We start from the raw sequence: 27,192 nt of genomic DNA, 5'->3' as shown, positions 1-27,192 counted from the left end.
TTTGGCCCTCCTCTGGCCATGCCTCTCCTCCAATCAAGGCGTCTGTGGAGCCAAGTAGGCAGCCCTTTCCTTCTACACCCCAGAATTCCCCGCCCAATGGCCCCAAGCTCCCTTCCAGGATCTGTGTGGGTCTCTTCTGGGGCTTTATTTCTCTGAGAGCTACACTGAATATCAAGGAGCTCAAGAATTTGAAAGTATATTGTAAATATAATTTTTAAATATTTAGCTAGATGACATATGGACTTCTGTTTCCATTAGCCTTCACTGTGAGGCAAACCACCCAAACTATAGAGGCCTGGAACAAAAATTCTTTGCTATTTCTCATGATTTTGTGTGTTTGGTGGATGGTTTCTCTGCTGATTTTTGCCTAGGCTCATTTGTGCAACTGCATTCAGCTAGAGGGGCGCCTGGACTGGAAGGTGAATCATGGCCTCAGTCAACGTCTGGCAGTTGTGCTGGCTTGGTTCTTCTCTATGTAGCCTCTTGTCCTCCAGGAGGCTGCTTCAAAGGGCAGCTAAAGGGCTCCATTCAAAGGGAGTTAATATGGAAGGTGCAAGGCCTCTTAAGGCTTAGCTTTGAAACTCACAGAAAGTTACTTCTACCAATTCTGTTGGTCAAAGCAAGTGACAAGGTCAGTCCAAATTCAAGGCAGGGGAAATAGACTCTACCACTTGATGGGAAGAGCAGCAAGGTCACTTTGCAGAAGGACAAGCAGGATAGAAGAAAGAGTCACAGTTATCTTTGCAAATAATTGACCACACACTCTATTTGTATTCCTGTCCCATACCCCACAGATGTTAGGGATGATCCTGCAAAAGCCGGTAGTGATAATACCACCAAACTTTTATCCATTCACTTTTTTTTTTTTTTTTTTTTTTTGAGAGACCGTTTCACTTTGTCACCCCAGGCTGGACTGCAGTGGTGCGATCTTGGCTCACTGCAAACTCTGCCTCCTGAGTTTAAGCAATTCTCCTGCCTCAGCCTCCGAGTAGCTGGGATTACAGGCATGCACCACCATATCTGGCTAATTTTTGTATTTTTAGTAGAGATGGGATTTCACCATGTTGGCCAGACTGATCTCAAACTCCCGATGTCAGGTGGTCCACCTGCCTCGGCCTCCCAAAGTGCTGGGATTACAGACGTGAGCCACTGCGCCCAGCCTGTCCATTCACTTTGAATGTAGTCATTTCATATAGTGAGGTAGATTCAGAGAGTTTTTTTAAGGGGAAATATAAATGCCAAGGCTTGGAAACTGGTTGATATGAAATCGTTGTTTAATTTGGAAAAGAACAGTACACAACATTCAGTGCTTATCATTAATCCTATGATTTTCTTTCTAAATAGCTGCTGCTATCTTAAGTAAAGTAAATCTGTCTGTGGATCCTTGTGATAATTTCTTCCGGTTCGCTTGTGATGGCTGGATAAGCGATAATCCAATTCCCGAAGATATGCCAAGCTATGGGGTTTATCCTTGGCTGAGACATAATGTTGACCTCAAGTTGAAGGGTAAGTTTCTACTGGGGTTTGGTGATACACTTTACAGAGAGCAATATTTGACAGGAAAAATATAGTTTGGGATTTGAAGCATGACTTCTCACTTTTTAACTATGCTAAATTCATTTCCAAGAATTTTTTAAATGAAAGGTTGAAAGGAAAGTTTGCAGAATTTTGATCTCCCAGATCTCAACATAAGACTAATGTAGGTTGTTATGTTCATGTTTGGTAATAGTAAATTCTGCTGAAGGATAAAGAGCATTTGATTGAGATTGCAAGCAAAGGAATAGTTAATGAAAATTGTATCAATATACTCATTTGTCTGTCGTATTCAGAGCAAACTTCATTTCTTGCTGATTGTGTCCTGGATTTTCATGGCTTACAAAATGTACTTAACACCTCATCATCTTTTGACATCACTTTTGAGAACTCTGGATGACCTTGTGGTTGTCATATTGTTCCTGTTAACTTCTAAGTTGGCTCTAGGGAGATTCACTTTTCTCCCATGGCCACTCTAGCAATGACAAGCTCACACACACATACTCACACGTGCATGCACACAAACATACATAAGTGCTCAAAGAAATCCCCCCGCCCCCCGCCAAAGTTGGAAATGTCTATTATTGGAGGATATTCTGTTAGCATTGGATCTAATTTTTATGCTAAGCTATTGGAGAAGGCCACTTCAGGAGGGAAGTAGGAAGATTTCAAAGCCAGATAAGGTAATTGTTTTGAGAAGGCAAAAATAGTGGGGTTTTTTTTGGCTCTTTTTGACAACTGTGAGTTATACCATGTAACTTGCATTCAGTAACACCTACAAAGAACTCCTGAGAAGTTATAAAAATCATTTTCCCTTCCCATTTACATTTCCCCAAGATTTTAAATACTTGAAAATTAAATATATATCATTTTACAATAAGTAAAACTCTTGGCAAAATAAATAATTAGATACCTATTGTCAATTATGAGGAAAAATGTGCTTAAATGTCACAACTAGATATAAATCACATGGATTTAATATTTTCTATTAGGAGACCCAAATTCAGTCTTGGTAAATTATAAATGAGAATTTACAAGGATGTCAGGGTTTTCTCCTAAACCCAAAGGAAGATTCTCATACTATAAAATCATAAATAAGACCTTGAGGAGTGAGTTTACTAATACTTATTTCCCTGTAGGACATTCATTCATGTTGGTCTTTGATTTACCATTCTTGTCCATTTCCTATTTACCTTATCTTGCTTTTCTTACTCAATAGACAGATGTGTACACACACATGTGCACACACACACACACGCACAGTCATGCGTGCAGAAACATTACTGAAGGATAAGAAAACTACAAGATTTCCAGACATACGCTCCTTTTGCATTAGTTATAACCCAAAGATTTCTATCTTCAGGACATGAAGTGGTTAACGATAACTTAAATAACTTTTCAGGGGTGTCTGGAATTTTAACATAAAAGTTAAAATCAGTATATCAATATGCTTTGTTTGAGGAGGGTACTGTCTATAGGCTCCTTCAAAATCAATAGAAATGCGAGTAAATTGTTTAGCACAGGGTTTTTGTATTTACTAGCTTCCTTTTAAAAATCAAAAATTTTATTTCCCAGCTCCATTGAAGAAATAAAAAGAGAGCAAAAATTAAAAGAAAGGTCGCTCATAAATCCATCATAAGAAATAACTGCTAATAAAGCAGTTGGGGATATTTCTTCCCAGGTTTTGTTGCACGTGTGGGTCCATATGCATAACTTCATATGCACACCTATATATTTTAAAAATTAGCTGATATTATGCGTACTACTCTAACTTATTTTCAGAAACTATGCATTCCTCATAGACATAGGTTATGTCAGTAGATACCTTTTCTTTCTTGCTTTCTTGCTTGCTTGCTCTTGTCACCCAGGCTGGAGTGCAATGGCACTATCTCGGCTCACTGCAACCTCAGCCTCCTGGGTTCAAACAAGCGATTCTCCTGCCTCAGCCTTCTGAGTAGCTGGGATTACAGGCACTTGCCACCATGCCTGGCTAATTTTTGTATTTTTAGTAGAGATGGGGTTTCACCATGTTGGTCAGGCTAGTCTCGAACTCCTGACCTCAAGTGATTGGCCTGCCTCAGCCTCCCAAAGTGCTGGGATTACAGGCGTGAGCCACTGCACCTGGCCAACTTTTCTTATTATAAATAACACTGTAATAAACATCCTTGTGTATACATCTTTATGTCCTTATCTAAATGATCTAAATGTATCCTTAGGGTAAATTCCCAGAAACGGAATTACTGGGTTGAAAGAGTACTCTAGATTTCTTTTTTGATGCATATAGCCAAATTGCCTTTTAGAAAGTTTCTTTCAGCTGGGCACGGTGGCTCATGCCTGTAATCCCAGCACTTTGGGAGGCCGAGGCAGGTGGATCACCTGAGGTCAGGAGTTCAAGACCAGCCATGGCTAACATATCAAAACCTAGGCTCTACTAAAAATTAAAAAATTAGCCGGGCATGGTGGTGCCTGTAATCCCAGCTACTCAGAAGGCTGAGGCAGGCGAATCGCTTGAACTGGGAGGCAGAGATTGCAGTGAGCCGAGATCGCGCCATTGCGCTGCAGCCTGGGCAACAAGAGTGAAACTCTGAACTCTGTCTCAAAAAAAAAAAAAAAAAAAGTTTGTTTCTGGGTCTTTATATTTCTTTTTTTCTTTTTTGATGTTTTAAAGGATAACTTTTTCCCATCAACTGCTTTCTGTGGTATAAAGTAGAAGTCAGCACACCATGGCCAGTAGACAAAATCCAGTCCACTGCCTGGAAGTTTTATTGGAACACAGCCACATCCATTCACTTATGCATTATCAATGGCTGCTTTTGCCCTCCGGTGGCACAACCGAATAGTTGCCATGGAAACTGGATGGCCCAAAAACCCTAAAATATTTACTGTTTGACTTTTATAAACAGTTTGCCAGTCCCTGATGCCTAGTATAAAGTAAAGCTTTGAATGTATGTATTGGATTCAATTGGAACTGTCTAATTAGTTGATAGCTCCTTGGTAGCTTCTTTGGATTTCTTAGATAGTTAATAATAAAGGTAAGAAATACTAGAACAGGCTGAGCGTGGTGGCTAATGCCTGTCATCCCAGCACTTTGGGATTACACAAGGCAGGTGGATCACCTTCAGGTCAGGAGTTTGAGACCAGCCTGGCCAACATGGTAAAACCTCGTCTCTACTAAAAATATAAAAAAATTAGCCACGCATGGTGGTTCACGCCTGTTATCCCAGCTACTCAGGAGGCTGAGGCAGGAGAATTGCTTGAACCCAGCAGGCAGGGGTTGCAGTGAGCTGAGATCACACCACTGCACTCCAGTCTGGGTGACGGAGTGAGACTTCGTCTCAAAAAACAAAAATACCAGAACAGTGTTGAATAATAGCAATGATAATGGGTGTAAGTTTCTTATTCCTTGCTTGGGTGGTAATGCCTCCAGTATTTCCCCTGAAAACATACACTTTTTGTTTGTTTGTTTTAGATAGCTATTCTTTTTTGTGTTCTGTTGTTCCTAGTTTGCAAAAAGGTGCTGCCCAAGAAAAATGCCTCTTTGCCATTTATCAAGAGACTCAGATAGAGTCTCTCTTTTACCTTATCTTGATTTACCCCTGCTGAACTAAACTTATAATTTTGAAATAAATCCTGCCTATTAATGGTTTGTATTTTTTAAGACATTACCAGAATTGAAGAAGCTAGCAATTTGTTTCACACATTTGTGTCTATATTTATGATTCATATTGGTTTGTGATTGTTTTGTGTACTAGGTTTGTCAAACTCTGTTATTAAGATTGTGCTGGCATAGTCAAACAAAGTGGGAGGCTTCCTATATATGTTTCTATGCTCTGGGAAAGACATAATTCAATAAATCCCAAGTTACTCTATGACAAGCACTGTAAAGGCCAAATTCACAAACTGGTTGTGGGGTTCTTGTTTCAGATGTCAAGAAGGAGAGCAAATGGTGAAGAGGGTCTCTTAAAATTAGTGTCTTGTAACAAAAATAGGTAAAATATAAAATAGCTGGACACAGCGGCTCTTGCCTGTAATCCCACCACTTTGGGAGGCCGAGGTGGGTGGATCGCTTGAGGTCAGGAGTTCAAGACCAGCCTGGCCAATGTAGCGAAAACCTGTTTCTACTAAAAATACAAAAATTAGCCAGGTGTGGTGGCAGGCGCCTGTAATCCCAGCTACTCAGGAGGCTGAGACAGGAGAATCGCTTGAACCCAGGAGGCAGAGGTTGCATTGAGCCAAGATCGTGCCAATGCACTCCAGTCTGAGTGACAGAGTAAAACTCTATCTCAAAAAAACAAAAAACAGCTGCATAAAATATCTATTAGATTTATAAACTTTTTATTTTGAGATAATTCAAACTTTGAGAAGTTGAACAAATAGCACAAGGAACATCTATGTACCCTTTACCCAGATTCCCTGATTATTACCACTTACTACATTTATTCTATTATATATATACTTTCATTGTCCATCTGTAAATGTATATATAGTGTATCATCCTCTACATATACATTTATATACTTTTATATGTATGGGCAGATGGTATATGATAAAATGTATCTATAAATGTATAGATAAATACCGATATAGATACAGATATATAGATTTTTTTCTGAACTCGGCAGGTATGTTACAGATGATTAGATATTCCTAAAGTGTATAGAGGTTTTCAAATGTCAAATGTGCTAAAAATCTTACTTCTTTTCCTGAAACACTGAATCCTTAAATTTTAATATATTCTACATCTATCTGTGTGTCTGTCAGTCTATCTACCTTGTCATCCAACTATCTATTCATTTATCATTCCATCCAGGTAATACAGGCTCACTGTGGACCAACCGTAAATAAACAACAAAAGAAGTATACTTCACCACCCAGCAGTAACAACTTTTTAAATGCAAATATAGACATAAAATTACATATCTCTTCTAAGGGACCATATAATACATTCTATTTAATTTATTTATTTACTTATTTATTTATGATAGAGCCTTGCTCTGTTGCCCAGGCTGGTAGTGCAGTAGCACGATTTCAGCTCGCTGCAACCTCTGCCTTTTGGGTTCAAGTGATTCTCATGCCTCAGCCTCCCAAGTAGCTGGGATTACAGGCATGTGCCACCATGCCCAGATCATTTTTATATTTTTAATGGAGACGGGGTTTCACCATGTTGGCCAGGCTAGTCTCAAACTCCTGGTCACAGGTGATCCGCCTGCCTCAGCCTCCCCAAGTGCTGGGATTACAGGCGTGAGCCACCACACCCAGCTGGATATACTGTAATTTACTTAATCAATGCCTGTGTTATTGAGGTTATTTTTAATGTTTTCTTCATTGTAAGCCCCTTGGAGCATGAGTTTAGAAACATCGAGCTGGATTTGAATCCTGATTCCCTTTCATTTTCCCTCTGTATCACTCTGGACCAATTACTGACCTCACCTAGTTCAGTTTTTTTATCTTTAAAATGGAGATAAGAATACACATATCCGGGTACGCAAAGGCATACAGAGTGGTGTAATAGACCTTGGATTCAAAAGGGGGAGGGTGGGAGAAGGGTGAGGAATAAAAAAACTATAGGGTGCATACAAAATACACTACTTGGTGACAGGTGCACTAAAATCTCAGACTTTACCACTATCCAATTAATCTACATAACCAGAAACTACTGGTTATGTACCCTAAAAGCTATTGAAATAAAAAATATATGTATTTGGAAAAAAGAATACCCATATCATAGGGGTTTTGTGAAGATTGAAGGAGATGATTTATATGAATTACCCAGTGCAGTTCCTGGCACATAGCAGACCTTCCATAAATATTTGTCCTTTGTTCCTCGCTTTGTTTCAAAGATAGTTCTAAGATTCATGAAGTAATGTCTATCAAATGCTTTAAGTTTTATTCTGGTCTTATCCTTTGTGTAAATATCATGTGCTTTCAAAAATATTGAATACTGTCAAGATATTTTTCCTCACTCTTGATAAAAAGAGAGAACATCCCAAAATAAAACCCAGTACTACCAATCAAAAGAGTACCATTTTCTTAAGGCTGATAGAAAACACACAGATACGGCTGTCCAATTTGTGAAATAAAATGGACTTGACAGACCTGGCTGATGAAAAATTGCCCTCTACTGGAGTGAGCAACCTGGCTTTGTGAATTTTTTTCTTTAAATGGCATATAAGACTCAGATTCCTACTTGGAAAATAAAATTACTTCTTATTCTCTCCAAGAAGTGAGATTTTTTAAAAAGTTGAATATAATCAGATGTTTGTCTTAAGATCCACATTCTGTAACCCCCCCAAATTTGTCTTCATGTGACCATGAAGAAGACACAGCATGCATTGCTTATGGATGAGCAGATGGAAATGTAGCAAATGAGCACTTATGAAACATGAGGCAATGAATGAGCTAGAACACTTATGTCACATAGAAGACAGATGACTCAAGGTACAGCCAGATCAGCTCTATTACGGAATAGCTATCTTTGCCAATATTTTGTGAAGAAATGCAATATATTATTTTCAAACACAGCTTCAGCAGAACAATAAGATGAAGTAGGGACTCTGCATTAATGAACAGATAGAGATGATTGTGATTCATAGACCATTTATTTGTAAACACCTTCTGACTGAGATTCAAATAGTTCTCGTAATTAAATACCCCCCACTCCAAATAATCTTTTTTTCCTAGCCAAATCATCTTTTGCAGACAATGGGAGACTGAAAACTTCAGTTCCTATAAAGTCATTTAGTAATTAGGAAGTTCAGATTATTGAAGACAGTGAATTGTCATTTTCCTCATGTTGTATGTATAGTAGAGCTTTGACTTCATAAAGTTCTCAATTTTTTAATTATTTTATTATTATTTTTTGAGATGGAGTTTCACTCTTGTTGCCCAGGCTGGCATACAGTGGCGCCACCTCGCCTGATTGCAACCTCCACTTCCCAGGTTCAAGTGATTCTCCTGCCTTGGCCTCCCTAGTAGCTGGTATTACAGGCGCCTGCCACCATGCCCAGCTAATTGTTGCATTTTTAGTAGAGACAAGGTTTCCCCATGTCATCCAGGCTGGTCTTGAACTCCTAACCTCAGGTGATTTGCCCGCCTCAGGCTCCCAAAGTGCTGGGATTACAGGTGTGAGCCACTTGCATCCGGACACTTCATGAAGTTCTTTGAAACAAATATCAGACTGCTAAATGTGGGGATGCAGCGGGGAAGTGCTAAGGACCAACCATCCATTGTGGTGGGCTTTTTATTACCAGTGAAAACTCAGCCTCTGTAGTTTTGAGTGAGTCTCCTATGTAAACTGGGATGCACCCCCTCAGAGAAGATTCCCATTTTTCTCAGATCATGCTGGCTCTTTTTCATGTGGCCACACAGGAAGTAACCAATTGCCAAGTTACAAATACATCACTACAGTCTTATATGTGCAAAGGGGTGCTGCATGAAGATTTGGGCCTGTATCAAGGACTTTTGGAATATGGGATGAAATAATTTTACTTGAAAAGTTTGTTGTTGTACAGGGTTTTCCTGCTCTCATACACCATTTGAGTATTGGTAGGTGTGCATGGTGCATGGAGTGTGAGGAGAAGGTAAGTTGTCAGATTAGGGCCGGGGGCGGTGACTCATGCCTGTAGTCCCAGCACTTTGGGAAGCCCAGGAAGGTGGGTCACGTGAGGTCAGGAGTTCGAGACCAGCCTCGCCAACATGGTGAAACCCCATCTCTACTAAAAACACAAAAAATTAGCTGTGCATGGTGGCGGGCACCTGTAATCCCAGTTACTCTAGAGGCTGAGGCAGGAGAATTGCATGAACCCGGGAGGCAGAGGTTGCAGTGAGCCAAGATAGCACCACTGCACTCCAGCCTGGGCAGCAGAGTGAGACTCCAGCTCAAAAAAACAAAACAAAACAAAAACAAACCTAGTGCTAGATATGAAATATTCCCAGCACAAAATAATGATAAATGTTTGAAGCAATGGATATCCCAATTACCCACAGTTGATCATTACATTGTATGCTTGTATCAGATAATCACATGTACCCCATAAATATGTAAACTATAATGTATCCATAAACATTAAAAATTGGAAAACTGGAAAAATATAAAAATAAGTTGGTTTTTTTTTTTTTTTTCTGAACGCCCTGTGGAAGATGTGAGTGTATCTCTAGGATATGTTCTCTTTCTAAATAGCTAAATGAACTAAAGAGGCCATCAGAATGACTACCGTGTGTAAAAGCTTGTGTTCTGGTAGTTCTGACAGTCAGCCTGTCAGGTTTTCTTTTTTCTTTTTTTTTGGAGTGCTGGAGTGCACTGGCATGATCTCGGCTCACTGCAACCTCTGCCTCCCCGGTTCAAGCAATTCTCCTGCCTCAGCCTCCTGAGTAGCTGGGATTACAGGCACATGAAACATGCCCAGCTAATTTTTATATTTTTAGTAGAGATGGTATTTTGCCGTGTTGACCAGGCTGGTCTCAAACTCCTGACCTCAGGTGATCCACCTGCCTCTGCCTCCCAAAGTGCTGGGATTACAGGTGTGAGCCACCATGCCCGGCCAGGTTTTCTTCTTATGTGTGCTTTTCCACCCTCAGTGCATGTCCTTGTCTTACTTTTTGACTGTTGTCTGCTCTTAGCCTTCCATTTTAAGATCTGATCTCTTCCCCTATTGCTTTAATGTAGCTCCTCTGTCATTAGTGGTTTCTACTACAAATAAATTGGGTATGCTTGGTAAGAACCAGCTCTGTTCATTACATTTGTTCTAAATTGTATGATGTTCAGTTGGGGTAAATTCACTGCTTCAAATAGATTGAAATGCACAGCATTTTGATTGTACTAATTGATCTGTGAAAACAGTCGTATTTACCAAGCATTTACTTTTATTCCTGGCACTAATTGCTTTCAGCCATAAGTAACAGACACCCCAACTCAAACTGGCTTAAACAATAAAATATGCTGACTCATGTAACCAAAAAGTCTAGTAATTCTGTAGACTTCAGGTAAGGGCTGATCCAGCAGCTGAACATTAAGGATCACATTTTTTTTTTTCTTTCTCTCTCTACTCTGACATCCACCATGTCATATTTCCTTCTAAGTCTGTTTGGTCATGAGATTGTTGCTAATAACCAGAATTTATACTTCCTCATTCATATCTAGCAAGAGGCATTGTGTTAGACAGAAGGGATACAGAAGTATAAAGATTAATAAGGTCCTCTAGGCTGGGCGGGGTAGCTCATGCCTGTAATGCTAGCACTTTGGGAGGCTGAGGTGGGTGGATCACCTGAGGCCAGGAGCTCAAGACCAGCCTGGACAATATGGTGAAACGCTGTCTCTACTAAAAATACAAAAGTTAGTTGGGCGTGGTGGTGGGAACCGCAATCCCAGCTACTCGGAGGTTGCAGTGAGCCAAAATCACTCCACTGCACTCCAACCTGGGTGACAGAGCGAGACTGTGTCTCAAAATAATATAATAATAATAATAATAATAATAATAAGGTCCCCTAGTCTATCCTAATGGAAATTACAATCTGCACTTCACGAGTGTTCCCATAGGTACTGTAATCAATGCTCTAGAGCTGTTCTGCTCAGCATGGCAGCCACTAGCCACTGTGGGTTTTGAGTACTCGAAAATATGGCTAGGTGGAATTGAGGTGTGATGTAAGTGTAAAATATACACCAAATTTTAAATACTTCATTTTTTAAAATGAAAGCACTCTCATTAATAAATTGATGGTTTCATTTATAATAAGTAATTGCATGTAGAAATAATATTCTGAGTTATAGTAAGGCAAATAAGATATACCATTAAACATCTCCCCTGTTTCTTGTTACTTATTTAAATTTAGCTACAAGAAAATTAAAAATTACATACGTGGTTTGGGTAATATTTCTACCAGAAAGCATTGCTCTAGAGCCCTGAACAGGCTATTAGCAAGGTGAACTATCTGGGAATAACTCAGATGGATTTCAGTGCTAGAGAAAGCTCAGAGAACACCTTGATTTAAAATAGTCCTCTGGCTGGGTGTGGTGGTTCACGGCTGTAATCCCAGCACTTTGAGAGGCCAAGGTGGGCAGATCACTTGAAGCCAGGAGTTCGAGACCAGCCTGGCCAACAGAATAAAAAACAACAACAAAAATTAGCCAGACCTGGTAGCACATGTCTGTAGTCCCAGCCACTCAGGAGCTGAGGTGGGAGGATCACTTGAGCTGGGGAGGCCACGGTTGCAGTGAGCCGAGATTGCACAACTGCACTTCATCCAGGGTAACAGAGCGAGACTCCATCTCAAAAAAAAAAAAAAGAAAAAAATAGTCCCCTACCCAATCTCCAATTCCTTTGTATTTGTGTCCTTTGTGGTCCTTATAACCATCTGTAATGATCTCATTTGTGTACATGCTTGCTGTTCTTCTCACTTACACCGCTCCTGTAGATGTTAAACTCCGTGAGAAACTCCATTTTGGGTGTCACTGTGACCGCAGCACAAGCATAGTGCCTGCCATAGGAGGTGCTCAGTAAATACTTCCTAAAGAAAGGAGAAAAGGAATGTGCCCTCTGTGGTTGGCTGAATGCAGTTGTGGGGGCAGCTGACTGGGTAGAGAGGAATGGCTTTTTCTTCTCCCTTTCACTCCATCTCCTCCTGTGCCCATAGTCCCGGAAGACTCTTGAGATGCAACTGGGACTTGCCCCTGAAAGGAGGGGAAGCAAAATCATCAGTCATTTTCCATTTGTGTTCTGGGCCTCAGGAAGGCAGGACAGGGACGTGGGCAATGAGACAGGCCTGGGCCCTTCTAAGACTCTCTGTTGATGGGATCTGATGCAAGCTACATACAGGAAAAATAACTTGCAGGATGTGGTTCAAGTTTGGGTTCTGAAAAAATAAAAAAAAAAAAAAGGATTCTGCCACTTATCAGCTGTGTGGCCATGGGCAAACTACTTCTTTCTGAGCCTCAGTTTCTTATCTGGTAATACTGTTGGACAAATCCAATGAGATGTGTAGAAAGTCTTCTACACAAGGTTCCATAAATGGAATCTGTTACTGTTAATTTCACAAGGGTTAAATTAATGTTTTAAAAGCGCTTGGCACATAGTAGATGCTTAAGAAATGTTCTCCAGTCAAATAAAAATAACTTATAAGAAGACCTTGAGATCACTATTAAAATAAAATGTTGTGATCTAGTTTTTTTTTTCTCAAACTCCCCACATGCCTGTAAATAAGGAAGCTGATTCTGAAAAAAGCAAGGCTGGAGATAAAACATAGCAGATGAGGACATTTGTACATATTCCCAACTTTCATTGCCAGACCTTGGTCATGACCCTAAACCCTGGACAGTTTTGATAATCTAATTGTCAGATAACACATTCATTGGAGGCCATGTGATTTTTAAATCACTCCTACAGGAAGAGAAAGAAGAGGAAGGGGAATTGGTAAAAATAAGAACAAATATTCTCTTATGCTTCTCTAGAGCTTCTCTGGATGTCACTTAAAAAAATTGCTACCAATTTCTCGTTTTTTTTTTTTTGGAAACAGAGTCTCACTTCACCTCCCCGATTCAAATGATTCTCCTGCTTCAGCCTCCCAAGTAGCTGGGATTACAGGCGCCTGCCATCCCACCTGGCTAATATTTTAATTTTAATTTTAATTTAATTTATTTTTTTTAGACAGAGTCTCACTCTGTTGCCCAGGCTGGAGTGCAGTGGCGAGATCTCGGCTCACTGCAAGCTCTGCCTCCCGGGTTCACGCCATTCTCCTGCCTCAGCCTCCCGAGTAGCTGGGACTACAGGCACCTGCCACCATGCCCGGCTAATTTCTTGTACTTTTTAGTAGAGACAGAGTTTCAACATATTGGCCAGACTGGTCTCAAACACCTGACCTCAGGTGATCCACACGCCTCGGCTTGCCAAAGTGTTAGGATTACAGGTGTGAACCAGCGTGCGCAGCCCCAGTTTCCCTTTGTTCTCTCTTCTTTCCCATCCCTAGGAGATCCTTAACTTAAGTCCACAGTCTTCCCACAAGAGGGCTGTCAATAAAATTCAGGTACTTGGATGGGAAAAATTGCACCTTTGTTTTCACTAACCTCTCACAGAATTTTAGCATTTTGTTTACGAATGTAGGCAACAAACCCTGGTACTATTAGCAGTGCCTGTGACTTTGTTACCAACAGCAATCATGGTTATTTTTCTACCTTACTGCAGATGTTGCAGGTATTTTGAAATGTTACGTACATGTATCACTACTTCAAAATTATAGTAGTTGTCAGACTCATTAGGGCTTGGTATTTAATGAATTAATCAAATAGCATATATAAATAATTTCACACAGTAAAAAATGTTTTGCTGTGTTTTGAAATACCTGTTTTTCTTTGTAAGCCTATGTTTCTTATGCACTTAGAAACATTATTCTCAGAATGGTCCATAGGTTTCAACAGACTGCCCAAGAGATGTAGGCAGAAAAAAACATTAAGAACCCCAGTGTAAATAAGGATTGCTGGAGCAAGATTCAAGAAGGCATAGTTTTATTTAGCTCCAGCTTCTTGATCCATCTTAATTCAGGTGCTGGGAGTGGCATTGGCTATTACATGGCCTCATGGGTCCACTCATGCCCAAATCTTTGAGTACTTCACTGTCTAGACTCCCTGGGTAATGAGAATGTTACTGACAGTTAATATGTGTTTATGAGGATATTAGATGAAACTGGAGTTTGTGCCAGTACCAGCCCTTGAACTGATTAAATGCAGGCTTTATGATTGTCTATGCCATGGAACCTGTATATTTTCAGGTGAAATTACTGAGGCTTGCCATGTTCTTATCATGAAAGCAGGGCATTAAAGGTCAATTCTGGGCCTGGCAGTGTACAACTGTAGTCCCAGCTACTCAGGAAGTTGGAGAGGGACGAATGCTTGAGCCCAGGAATTCAAGGCTGTAGTAAGCTAAGACTGTGCCACCACACTGCAGCCTGGGTGACAGAGCAAAGCCCTGTCTCAAAAAAAAAAAAAGGTCAATTCTTATTCAAAATGATATAGCTTTTGCTGTGATGTAGTTAATAATTTTTGTGAACAGTGCAAGTGATTGAAAATAGTAATACACCAAGTAGAGTGTTTATTCATAAGTAGATACATGGTATACAGAAGAGCTAGCTTGTTATTCAATATTGAAGACAGGGGCTCTTGATTGAACTTAGAAGGTTGGAGAGTAAGGGAGTGGGGGAACTGCAAACCTGGAGGTGCTAGGAGCTAAGTCCTAAGGGTCAGACCCAATATATATAGCTTGGCTTTGTTGGAAGGAAGGAATGAACAGGGCCCTTGGTGAGAGAAGACAGGAGATAAAAGATGTTGAAATCCATTGGCGAGATTTTTGACTTGCAGCAGGGAATGCTAAGGTTTCTGAGAAGTGGAGCAACAGCCTGCAAAATGCTATGCATGGGAATATTGGCTGAAAAAAATGAATGGGAAAGCAGACAAGGGGGCATTTTTGTAGCATAAATATTGCCACACATTATGAAAAGTTTCCTGTGAGTTAGCTTGAATGTTGTAGGAGGAAAGAAACATTTCACTTTAGAAGATTGTGGACTAAATTTAGGTTCCTTTGACTAAATATAAGTTCCTCAGCATGACTAATGACACAGGATATGTGCATCCTGAGAAAGACATATACACCCACAATGACACTTCTCCACCTGCCCACACCCAGGTCCTGTTTTACAAGGTTGGTATGTTTAAGTGTATTTTACTTTGCAGTTGTTCAGAAGGATTGCATATTTTTGAAAAACTATTTCCTGAAAGAGGATGACTGGAAAGGAAAGAAAAATCCTAGCTGGCTTTGGTGGTAACAGTTGGGAGGCATACCCACATGAGCTTTGGTGGTAACAATTCCTGAAGCTTCTCCAAGGATCCACGTGTTCCTGCTGTTGGTTGCCAGAAGCCAGAATAATAATGGAGCTGAGAATATGGGATTTTAGTGAGAACTTCCAGGGGCATCCAGATTTCACAGCAGAAGCAGATGACTCAGATGTCCTGCACCTTAGAGAGATGGGTGAATCCCTTACCTTTACCATACACTGAGTTGATCACGGGCAGAATGGAAGCCCTATAAAAATTAAAAGGTTGGTTGCATGCTAGCATTCATAGTGGAACCGAGTTGAAAATTTTATCCTTGTATTCCATACTCTCTGATTAGATGGTTTCAGCTGTGCTCTCACCCCCAATTCTGAGAACTTTTCAACTGTGACTGAGGTGTGGATGGGTCAAGCATCTTTACAATGTGACAAAATCCCCATTTCTCCTCTGATTTACTACTAATGGGGAGATATTTCAATTCATTACTGTGAAGTGAGCCTTTAATAGATTTAAAAAATTGTAAGAGTATATCACCTAGGGAAGGACCTAATAGGGCTGGGCACTTTATTGAGGTGACCTTATTTAATAATATCATTAGTTATCACTTATTGGACTCTGAACTGAGCTCCCAACAGGTAAGATGTAAGATTTATCTGCCTTTTACAGATGAGAAAACAGGCACCAAGCAGTATAACTAGCCCAAGGTCACACGGCTGATATGCAATTGAGCCAGGATTAGATTTGGCCCATTTGACCTTTACCACCTGGTAAAAGCCCTGAAAACTAGAAAGGTGATATTATTCCTGTTTTACAGTTGTGCAAACTGTGGCTTAGAGAGGTGTATTAGTCTGTTTTCACACTGCTACAAAGAAATACCTGTGACTGCGTAATTTATAAAGGAAAGAGGTTTAATTGACTCACAGTTCTGCATGGCTAGGGAGGCCTCAGGAAACTTACAATCATGGCAGAAGGGGAAGGAGGCATGTCTTACATGGCAGCAGGTGAGAGAGAGTGAGCAAGAACAGGGAAAATTGCCTTATAAAACCATCAAATCTCTTGAGAACTCATTCATTATCAGGAGAACAGCGTGGGGGAAAAATGCCCTCATGACCTAATCACTTCCCATGAGTTTCTTCCCTCAAAACATGGGGATTATGGGGATTACAATTTGAGATGAGATTTGGGTGGAGACACAGAGCCAAACCATAACAAGAGGTTAAGTAATTTACCCATATTCACACAGTTAGTGACCGATAAAGATAACTTCCAGAGTGGTATTGTCCAATAAAAATATAATGTGAGTCACAAATGCAAGTCACATGTGATTTTATGTTTTCTAGGAGCCACATTTTAAAAAGTAAAAATAGCAGTTGGAATTATATATTTTATCTAACCCAATATATCCAAAATATTGTCATTTCTACATGTAATCAATGTAGAAAACTTACCCATGAGGCATTTTCTCTTCTTTCTTTTCTACTAAGTCTTTGAAATGTGGTGCATATCTTAAACTTGCAACACTTCTCCATTTGGACCAGCCAGATTGCAAGTACCCAGTAGCCTCACAGGACTACTGAAAAGAACAGTTCTAGAGTGGTGGTTCTTGACCCTGGCTGTGCAGTGGAATTACTAGGAAGCTTATAAAACACAGATGCCTGAGGCCCATTCTCAAAGATTCTCATGGAATTGATCTGGGGTGCTGCTTGGCTGTTAAGATTTTTGTTTGTTTGTTTGTTTTTTGAGACAGAGTCTTGCTCTGTTGCCCAGGCTGGAGTGCAGTGGTGTGATCTCGGCTCACTGCAAACTCCGCCTCCCAGGTTCAAGCGATTCTCGTCCCTCAACCTCCTGAGTAGCTGGGATTACAGGTGCGTACCACCATGCCTGGCTAATTTTTGTATTTTTAGTAAAGACGGGGTTTCACCATGTTGGACAGGCTGGTCTCGAACTCCTGACCTCAAGTGATCCGCCTACCTCGGCCTCCTAAAATGCTGGGATTACAGGTGTGAGCCACTGCGCCTGGCTAGATGTGAGGATTTTTAACCACCTCCCTCCCCACCAGGCGTGCCCAAACTAACTGAATAGAAAACTGTAAGCTTTGTACATTGGCTAAGTTTCTGTGAGTTTTCTGAGATAAGAACCATTCAAAATGACCACTCTGGCAGTATGCTTTGCTAGTTGACATTAATGAATGCCAAGCAGTGCCCTAGCTAATTTATTAATTTCTCTCCATTTACATTCCCCAACATGTTGACCAAGTCCCCAGAATAACATAAGAAAAGAAGAGATTTTTTTTTCTCCTGCTGATTTACACATTGGTCTGGATACATACCACTGAAAGTAGATTCAGACATAAAATTCTACTCTTTTAATTGGGGTCAAAGGTGTTGGTGTCAGCCTGGAATCTCTGAGCTGTGGAGAAGAGGAAGCTGGGGTTTGAAAGCTGCAGGTGGCTGCCAGAATGAGACAAGTCTAGTGGGGAATGCGTGGGAGGTGCTGGGTGAAGAAAGGAGGAAATTGTGGTTCGCCTGAGGTCTGAAGGCTGCACAGCCCGCTGTGTCTCAGGACATTCACAAAGCTGCCCTCGCCAGAGGCCTCGTGTCCACCTTCCCACTGGACCAAACTTTTGATTCTGCCCCTGAACCCTGGATATGAAACCCAATACTCAAGAATTAAAATGTCTCATCTCACCCGGAGGTTCAATTGCCCTTAAAATGCTTTTGAAGTCATTTGGAATAATTTCTATATTGGCTTCTTTCCTTTAAATCCAAATATAACTTCAATATTTCTGACATATTTATTACTTTCCAGAATGAAAATACTAGCTCTTCTGAAGTGGTAGCTATTTAGTTATATTCAATTTTGTTAGTTATGTTTATTTGACTTCAAATTAAGCCAAAGAATATACAAACACTGCAGAGTCTTCCACAGCCTTACCAAAATTAATACTGTATTTCATCAAATCAAAAATACTGTCAACTGTAAGATGTACCATTGTTTCACATGAGCTAAAGAGTAAGCTATTACACGATGCTTTTTTATCACTTGGAATTTTATTTTGTGTTCATTGAAGTTCTTTTAGCCTTACTTAGACATTACTTTTTAAAAACATTTGAACTTTTATTATAGGTTTAGGGGTACATGTGCAGGTTCATTATACAGCTAAACTTGTGACTTGGGGGTTTGGTGTACAGATTATTTAGTCACCCAGACACTAAGCCTAGTACCTGATGGTTGCTTTTTTTTCTGAACCTCTCCCTCCTCCCACCCTCCACCCTCAAGTAGGCCGCAGTATCTCTTGTTCCCCTCTTTCTGTCCATGTGTTCTCATTATTTAGCTCACATTTATAAGTGAGAACATGCAGTATTGGCTTTCTGTTCCTGCATTAGTTTGCTGAGAATAATGGCCTCCAGCTCCGTCTATGTTCCTGCAAAGGACATGATCTCATTCTTTTTTATGGCTGCATAGTATTCCGTGGTATGTGTACCACATTTTCTTTATCCAGGCTATCATTGATGGGCAGTTAGGTTGATTCCGTGTTTTTGCTATTGTGAATAGTGCTGCAATAAACATGTGTGTGCATGTCAGACATTAATATTCATCATTGTTTTACATCCATTAAAAAGGAGAACAAAAGTAAAAAGATTGCTTGAAGTACTTCTAAAATTTCTTCACAGAGTCTCTTTGATTTAAAATCATCAATGTTTTTGTTTTCTCACAAAATATTGTGCTCTCTGTCTCTCATCAAGAACAGTGGCAATTCAACATTTCTTGAAAAAGTACTCCCTAACTGCCTCAGGGATTTTTGTCCAAGATGGCCTTTTTGGATATGCAGTAAGTTTTTATTTCATTGCTAAGTCATGATGAAATTTTCCTGAAGACATTTTAAGTGGCAATTTACCAGCCATGTACCCGACTCATTTGAAATGCCAACACTAAGAATGGCTATGATCAAATTCCTGTGTGGACAGGCAATGGTAACTACATTGTGACTATGCCTGGTGGATGGTTCGAAGATGGATTCCAATTTCAGTGATGTTAAGATGTGAAATAAATGTGCATCTTAAAACTGATGAAATATGGCATGTAAATTATATTTCTGAGAATCCAGGCTTTCCAACTGCTTGTCACATTCACCATGCTTATTTGCTTTAAACAATTTCGCTGAGACTTGTGGGATTCCTTGCCTCAGCATACCTTCGCTTTAGTGTACAATGGTATATAAACAACACTCCCTCACTTCCTTCTTCCACTTACTCCAATTTGTAGCTACAAAGCTGTACTTTTGCAGCTTTGTAGTTCATCCCAACCTTTAATGTACACATGAACTACCTGGGAATTTTGTTAAAATGCAGATTCTGATTCACTAGGTCTGAAAAAGGACCTGAGAGTCTTTAGTTCCAGAAAGTTCTCAGGTGATGCCCATGCTGCTGGTTTGGGGACCACACATTTAATAGCTAGACTTTAGTATGTCTAAGGACATAGTATGTCAGTGAAGAAATTCAGTACCTCTCCAGGGTACATGGATGTTTTAATTTTTCTTCCATTTGTATTATTATTTTGATGAAAACGTATATATTGCAAATTTCTTTGCCTTGCATTGGGTAAATGCAAAGACAGCAGGAATTTTGTATGTCTGATCTTATGGTACAGGGAGAGAGATTTTTTTCCCCTTAATTTGTTTTATGAAAGATTTGTTCATTTCCTTTTCCTTTGCTTTCTTTCTCAAACTTGGGAAACGAATTTATTAGGAAATCTGCATGTAATTGCAGATTAATAACCTACCCATTAATACCACATTAGTTCATCATGATTAATAGCATCTATGTGAATACTTAATGAATTTGTAATGATGGACTATTTGCTTTAAAGTATCAAGAGAACATTCCATGTAAAAAGGCACCACCCGTAACAGGAAAATTAATTATATGCTGTTTGGATAATAGCTTGTCACAAACAAGATATGTTTATTTGGAAAGCCTCATTGGTATTGATATTTGCACAGTGAGAGGTACTTTTTAAAAACATTCATGAATCGTTTAATTTGTAAAATGAGAAGGAAATTTTATTTTCATGAACAGTTAAAATAGGTGTAGGGACTGATATTTATGAAAGAGAGCAGCACAAACACAAATATGTGCTAATATACTCACAAGTTTGCCTGTGTCACTAGGCAGAAAGACTTCCTATAGTGGCCATTTAGATTAAGTTCCGAATTGAACTGCTTCTGCTACCCGCTGGTCTATTCTAAATTCATAAGTCCACTTCCTCAAGGCCCAAGCATTTCTTTTTTCTTTTTTCTTTTCTTTTTTTTGAGACGAAGTCTTGCTCTGTTGCCAGGCTGGAGTGCTGTGGCACAATCTCGGCTCACTGCAACCTCCGACTCCCTGGTTCAAGCGATTCTCCTGCCTCAGCCTCCCAAGTAGCTGGGATTACAGGCACACGCCACCACGCCCAGATAATTTTTGTATTTTTAGTAGAGACGGGGTTTCACTATGTTGGCCAGGATGGTCTCGAACTCCTGACCTCGTGATCCGCCTGCCTCGGTCTCCCAAACTGCTGGGATTACAGGCGTGAGCCACCGCGCCCGGCCGGTCCAAGCATTTCTTGATACTAATTTTATTTCTTTAGAGAATCATTTGTTTTCTTTATTGTCTTCACTCTAATTCTGTGATGTCAGCAGTCACCATTGTTTATTTCTGTCTTTGCCCTATATCTGAGGAAGTGAAGGTCAAGAAGATTATGTGACTTGCCCAAACTGATCCAGCCATATAATTTGTCTCCCACAGATTATGGGTCTCTCATTTCGAATGTCTCCAATTTTAACCCCGGCGGAAAGAGTTGCAAGCGCAGAGACTCTGTCCAGCTGGTGCCTTTGAGGAAACCCAAGAAGCCCAGTGCGATTGGAGCTCTGAGTTGGAAGGGAAGAGGGATAAATGACAAAACTGAAGAGAAAGGTGGGGGCAGAGCATACAGGCTTTTTAGGCCATGTAAAGATTTTAGACTCTATCCTAGGGCAATGGGAAGGTGTTTGTAAATGTCATGTCGAGGGATGCAATGAGCAATATGCTTTGCTAGAGCGTGCTGCTGTCTGTGGAGAATGGCTTGGAGGAGGTAGCCGACACATGGTGACCAATTCATGCTTTTCCAGCCCCATCACACTGACCTGTTTTCTAGCTTGATATCCAAACGAAGGTAGAGTTTGACTTCCTTGTTACAGGAAATACCAAGGCATGATTGTTTATCCTTTTTTCTATTTTCTCCTTAGGTCAACATGAAAGATCATTGCTGCTTCTTTGTTGCCCTTGATTTCTTTGAACTTAGGAAGGTATTTTGTCAAGCACCCCCACTCATGGGGCAAAATCCTCCAGGGAAGCCATGGCAGCTGCTGGTGGGCATGGTAGTTAGCACTCGTTCTACCAGCACTTTTGCCCCTTTGGGTTCACTGCTTGTGCCAAAGGTGCTGTTGCTTCCCCGCTTTTGGGGGAGATGATTCTGGATAGAGAAGGAAAGAAAGGCTTACTCCTAATCTCTCACTGTCAGAAACCCAGTTCTGGAGGAGTAGTCTCCCTCGACCACACATTGTGGTTTGAACAGCCAGGAATAGAACCCCTCCTTCTCTCACCTCCTCACAGAAGGTGGGAGTGAAAACAGGGGTTAGTTGGGAAGTGGCTTTTTAAACCTATGTTTACAGTGTTTTGATGCCACTTTCATAGACGAGGGAGGAATTGTCTGAAGCTTAGATTTTTTAGGATTTCAGGGATGTGATGTTTATCTCTCTTCCTCTCTTGAGGGTGTGGTATAAACTGGAATTGAAAATAGATAGCCGGCTGGGCGTGGTGGCTCATGCGTGTAATCCCAACATGTTGGGAGGTTGAGGTGGGTGGATCGCTTGAGCCCAGGAGTTCGAGACCAGCCTGGGCAGCATGGCAAAACCTCATCTTTACTAAAAATAAAAATTAACCAGGCACTGGGGCACATGCCTGTGGTCCCAGCTACTCAGAAGGCTAAGGCAGGAGAATCTCTTGAGCCCAAGAGGCGGAGGTTGCAGTGAGCCGAGACTGCACCACTGCACTCCAGCCCGGGCAACAGAGTGAGGCCCTGTCTTGGGGAAAAAAAAAGAAATACCCTGTATGGTATTATTTCTTTCACTTTGAGAGTCTTTCTGGCATACTGTTGATATTTTTTCCACTCTTGAATCTGTGTATCAACCCTCACATCAAACTCCTATTGCATTTTACGTTTAAGAAAGGAACTTTTTAAAACTGAGGTTGGCAGAACTGAGAACTAACTTAGACCTAAATGGGCCAACGCAAGGAGAGTGTTTCCAAAACAAAACAAAGTGTTTAGTATCCTCCTTGAAGAATGTTGACACCAAGTTAAAATGGAGCTGCAGAGTAAGGAAATCAGTAAAGACAGGACAAAAGCTCCTTTTTTTTTTTTTTTTTTTTTTTTGAGATGGAGTCTTACTCTGTCACCCAGGCTGGAGTGCAGTGGCGCGATCTCGGCTCACTGCAACCTCTGCCTCCTGGGTTCACGCCATTCTCCTGCCTCAGCCTCCCGAGTAGCTGGGACTACAGGTGCCTGCCACCGCACCCGGCTAATTTTTTTTGTATTTTTAGTAGAGACAGGGTTTCACCGTGGTCTCGATCTCTTGATCTCGTGATCCACCCGCCTCGGCCTCCCAAAGTGCTGGGATTACAGGCGTGAGCCACCGCGCCGGCCAAAAGTTCCTTTTTTGATTTGAGGTAGGGTAGGAATGGCAGAGGTGGGAATCTGGGCTGGTGATGTTTCCTGGGATTGCAGGCATCAAGAAAGACCGGTGAGTGCTGTTGGTTTAAAGTAGTGATTCTCAAAGTGTATTCCCCTGACCTGCAGCATCAACTTTACCTGGCAATTTGTTAGTAATGCAAAATCCTGGGCCCCACCCCAGACCTACTGAATTAGACACTCAAGTTAAAACACAGCCATTTGCATTTTAACAAGCTCCCCCCTTTTTTTTTTTTTTTTTTTTTTTTTAAATTTTTGAGACAGAGTTTTCTTGTCACCTAGCTGGAGTGCAATGGCACGGTCTTGGATCACTGCAACCTCCACCTTCCGGGTTTAAGCGATTCTCCTGCCCAGCCTCCCGAGTAGCTGGGAGTACAGGCACCCACCACCACGGCCAGCTAATTTTTTTTTTTTTTTGTAATTTTAGTAGAGATGGGGTTTTACCATGTTGGCCAGGCTGGTATCGAACTCCTGACCTCAGGTGATCCGCCTGCCTCGGCCTCCCAAAGTGCTGGGATTACAGGCATGAGCCGCCGCGCCTGGCCTAACAAGGTCTCTTGATTTTTCCAATGTACACTCAAATTTAGAAACCACTGGCTTAGACTAGAGCAAAATGTGAGGTCAAGCCTTGAGGACCAGCCAACTTTGTTCTGTTCTAACCTCACTAGGCCTCCTACCTCTGGTTAGGTGCCTCAGGAATCTGTGTCCCTGGTCAAAAATAGGGTGACAGGACAAAAGGAGTAGATGGCTCATCACAAAGTCATTCCACCACTGCAAAAAGAAGTTATGATGTAACCAGGGAAGGTCTTTCCTTCAGTTATGGTGGAGAGATCTGTCGGGGAATTCCATGAGGGCATAGCTGCCTCTGGTTTAGCCACTGGGGGCCCACTCTCACAGGAAAGCAACTTGCAGAATTTTTCTGGGTCTCTGATGGTTGAATTAACCGGAGTCAGAGACCTGAGTCCAAATCCAAGCTCTAACCTTTACTAACTGAGTCTCCTTGGACAAGTTCTTACAGTTTTCTTGCCTATAGAATGGAGTTATGATATATGTTTCTTAGGATTGCTGGGAAGGTTAATTGAGGTTGCGTATTAATATAATACACCTGGCACAGAGCTGGCGCTTAAAAAATGAACACTGTCATTACTGGTCCTTGGATGTCTTAGGATTGTTCAGGAAGGACCATTGCAGGGAGTATATAAACACACATGGCTTTTTCCTTGTAACGTTAAGATGGATAAAATAGGAGTTAGAGGCCAGGTGTGGTGGCTCACATCTGTAACCCCAGCACTTTGGGAGGCCAAGGCAGGCAGGTCACTTGAGGCCAGGAGTTTGAGACCAGCCTGGCCAATGTGGTGAAATCCCGACTCTACTAAAAACACAAAAAAATTAGCTGGGCGTGGTGGCAAGTGCCTGTAATCCCAGCTATTCATGAGGTTGAAGCAAAGAATAGCTTGAACCCGGGAGGCACAGGTTGCAGTGAGCTGAGATCATGCCACTGCACTCCAGCCTGGGCGACAGAGTGAGACTGTCTCAAAAGAAATAGGAGGGAGAAAAAATATATATAATTAGAGTTAGTAGTAAAAATGTGATATGAAAAAACTGAGGATAGATGTATTTTAAACCTCAAGTTTGGCACAGACCTTACATGGAATGATCTGCTAAGATACAAAATATCTAAATAGGAAAGCTATTTATATTGAGTTAAAACATCAGATTGGCAGATTCATTGTAATGCTATGCTATCAAAGAATAATGCTAAAATTGAAATTATTTTGAAGTCTAACCTTGATAATTATAATTCTTACAAATTCACTTATAAGTGAACATAATAAAAGAGTTACCTTCTGTTAGAGTTTTGTAGTATCTAGCAATTTTATATAACTAATTTCATTATGGACAAAGAGGTCTTTTGTGTTAAAAGGGGACATTTTTGTGTTATTTGGTAACCCATGATTTAGATTGATTTAGAGGATATTAATCTCCTTAAAATCATCTCTGCACCTTTTTCTTAAGCTGATGCTTAATCAACAATTATCATTTATAAGATGATCATAAAAAATGAACAGAGAAAATAATTCTGACAGCTTCTATCCCTATATTTAGGTGGGAGTTTTCTAGAGGAATGAGAAATATCAACTCTTATTGGCTTTTCAGTATGTCAAACAGATTCAGTTAATCCTATGCTTGTCTGGCCGTGGGGCTGAGGAACCGCCAAGCTGAGCGTCACACAATTCGTGTGAAAGTATATGAGAGTTACAGGATCCACGGACCATGACTTAGTTAACTTGAATTTTATTTTTTAATGAGAATAACAACAAGCTTTGCAAGCTGATTTAGAGTCTGCAGGTTTAACTGCGTAAGGGTTTAATACCTTTAATACCCACGCAGTGTGAGTTAGAAAAATGAAAATTTTCAGTATAGTAAATAAACTGAGGAGCCTGGAAACCAAATTGAAATCTGTAGCCTAGAAAATCAACAAGGGCTAAAAATAGTAGGATTAGAGGCAACATTCAACCGTAGACCATCCAAAGGTAGTTTTTAAGTACCACCAAAGGTGAAAGCAGGCCATGATATAATAAGTTTTTAAAAAGTGTGGGTCTAGAGAACATCCTGTTCATTATGTAGATGTGGAAGCTTAAAGTATAGATTTGGTTTTCCAGAGTTTTAATTTTCCATGTTCTTTCTTTCACCAGAATCAGAGGGCACTCCCTCTAATTTCCAAAAGAGAAATGTTGCTGTAATCTGCCCGAAATTGAGAATTTACCTTGGTGACGTTGATGTGAAGATTTTAGAATGCAATTGCTGGCTAGGTGTAGTGGCTCATGCCTGTAATCCCAGTGCTATGGGAGGCTGAGTTGGGAGGATCACTTGAGGCCAGGAGTTCAAGACCAGCCTGGGCAATATAGCGAGACCCCCATCTCTACAAAAATAAAAATAAAACAATTAGCCATGGCATGGTGGTGTGCACCTGTAGTCCTAGCTACTTGGGAGGTTGAGGTGAGAGGATGACTTGAGCCCAGGAGGTTGAGGCGAGAGGATGACTTGAGCCCAGGAGGTTGAGGCTTCAGTGAGCTTTGATTATGCCTGTTCTCCACTCTGGGTGACACATAAGACCCTGTCTCTGAAAGTACCCATTAAGCAAATCAAGCAAATGGCTCCGGGATTCACTGTTCTCTTAGCAAGTAGCCAGAGGACCCCTTTTAGAATAGGCACATGGAAATATTGTAGGGTCAGGAGAAAGAACACAAAGGAGGGTGCTTTTTAAGAGTTCCTGTGCTCCTGAGCCACTTCATTCAAATGTCAGCTCAGCATCAAGGTTCTTGGTAGGTTGTTGCTCACAGACCTAAAACTACATATGTGGAGTTTTTGAGAAATGTATTAGGTGGATATGTCTTAGATATTGTAGAAACTTTAAATGATTGGCCTGAGCTCCAGATGGCTGTTATGAACTCTTGACTAAGCAGGGTACTATAAAATCCTCAAAGGCCTCATCCTTCCTTTGGAATTTCCTTTTTGTATTCTAGAGCACTCAATGAATGTCCTGTCTGAGCAGCAGAATTGAATTGAGTGAGAATTGATAGTCCTCCTTCAGCTTCCGAGCATAACTAAGTATTTTTTTCTCCCCAGTATAGAAGAGCAGGGCATTGGGAATGGATGATAAAGCTGAGACAATTGATGAAAATAAAACTTAGGTACCCTTAAAACTGGCATTCATGAAAACAGATGAATGAAGTCTTGGATTGCATTGTATGATATAGGGACTGAGATGTGAAAAAAAGAGATTGTGGTGTTAGTATGATCAGGGCATTGCTGATTGTAAAAAGAAATAATAAAAGTAGTCCAGCTTCTTTCTCATAGTTCTTTTTCAACTGGATGAAAGTCTCTCTCAGACTTTCCTTGTCAGGAATTCAACTCAGCGAACATTAACTAAGCACCAACCATGACAAACTCTGGGTCCTGGGTGTTCAAACATGAATGTGACCCAGCCCCTGCCCAAAAGAGTATTCAATCTAATGGAGTATAGCCGTTGTTAATGCCAGTGTTTCATACCAACAGTATTTCTTGGTGATACTATT

At 40.8% G+C, this 27,192-nt stretch overlaps 1 protein-coding gene across 2 annotated transcripts in view; it reads left to right on the top strand.

Annotated features, from left to right (window-relative positions):
• PHEX (phosphate regulating endopeptidase homolog, X-linked) overlaps positions 1-27,192 on the top strand; it is a 224,577-nt gene that overhangs the window by 13,051 nt on the left and 184,334 nt on the right. For both annotated transcript variants that reach the window (XM_011988020.1, XM_011988019.1), the window contains exon 3: positions 1,345-1,506. In XM_011988020.1, the coding sequence (XP_011843410.1) occupies positions 1,345-1,506 (162 nt within the window). The remainder of the gene's footprint in view (positions 1-1,344; positions 1,507-27,192) is intronic.

The sequence above is a fragment of the Mandrillus leucophaeus genome, unplaced genomic scaffold (assembly GCF_000951045.1).
Source record: "Mandrillus leucophaeus isolate KB7577 unplaced genomic scaffold, Mleu.le_1.0 Scaffold321, whole genome shotgun sequence".
NCBI classification, from domain to species: domain Eukaryota; kingdom Metazoa; phylum Chordata; class Mammalia; order Primates; family Cercopithecidae; genus Mandrillus; species Mandrillus leucophaeus.
The sequence above is the reverse complement of the archived record's forward strand: the minus strand, read 5'-3'. Positions and strand labels throughout refer to the sequence as shown.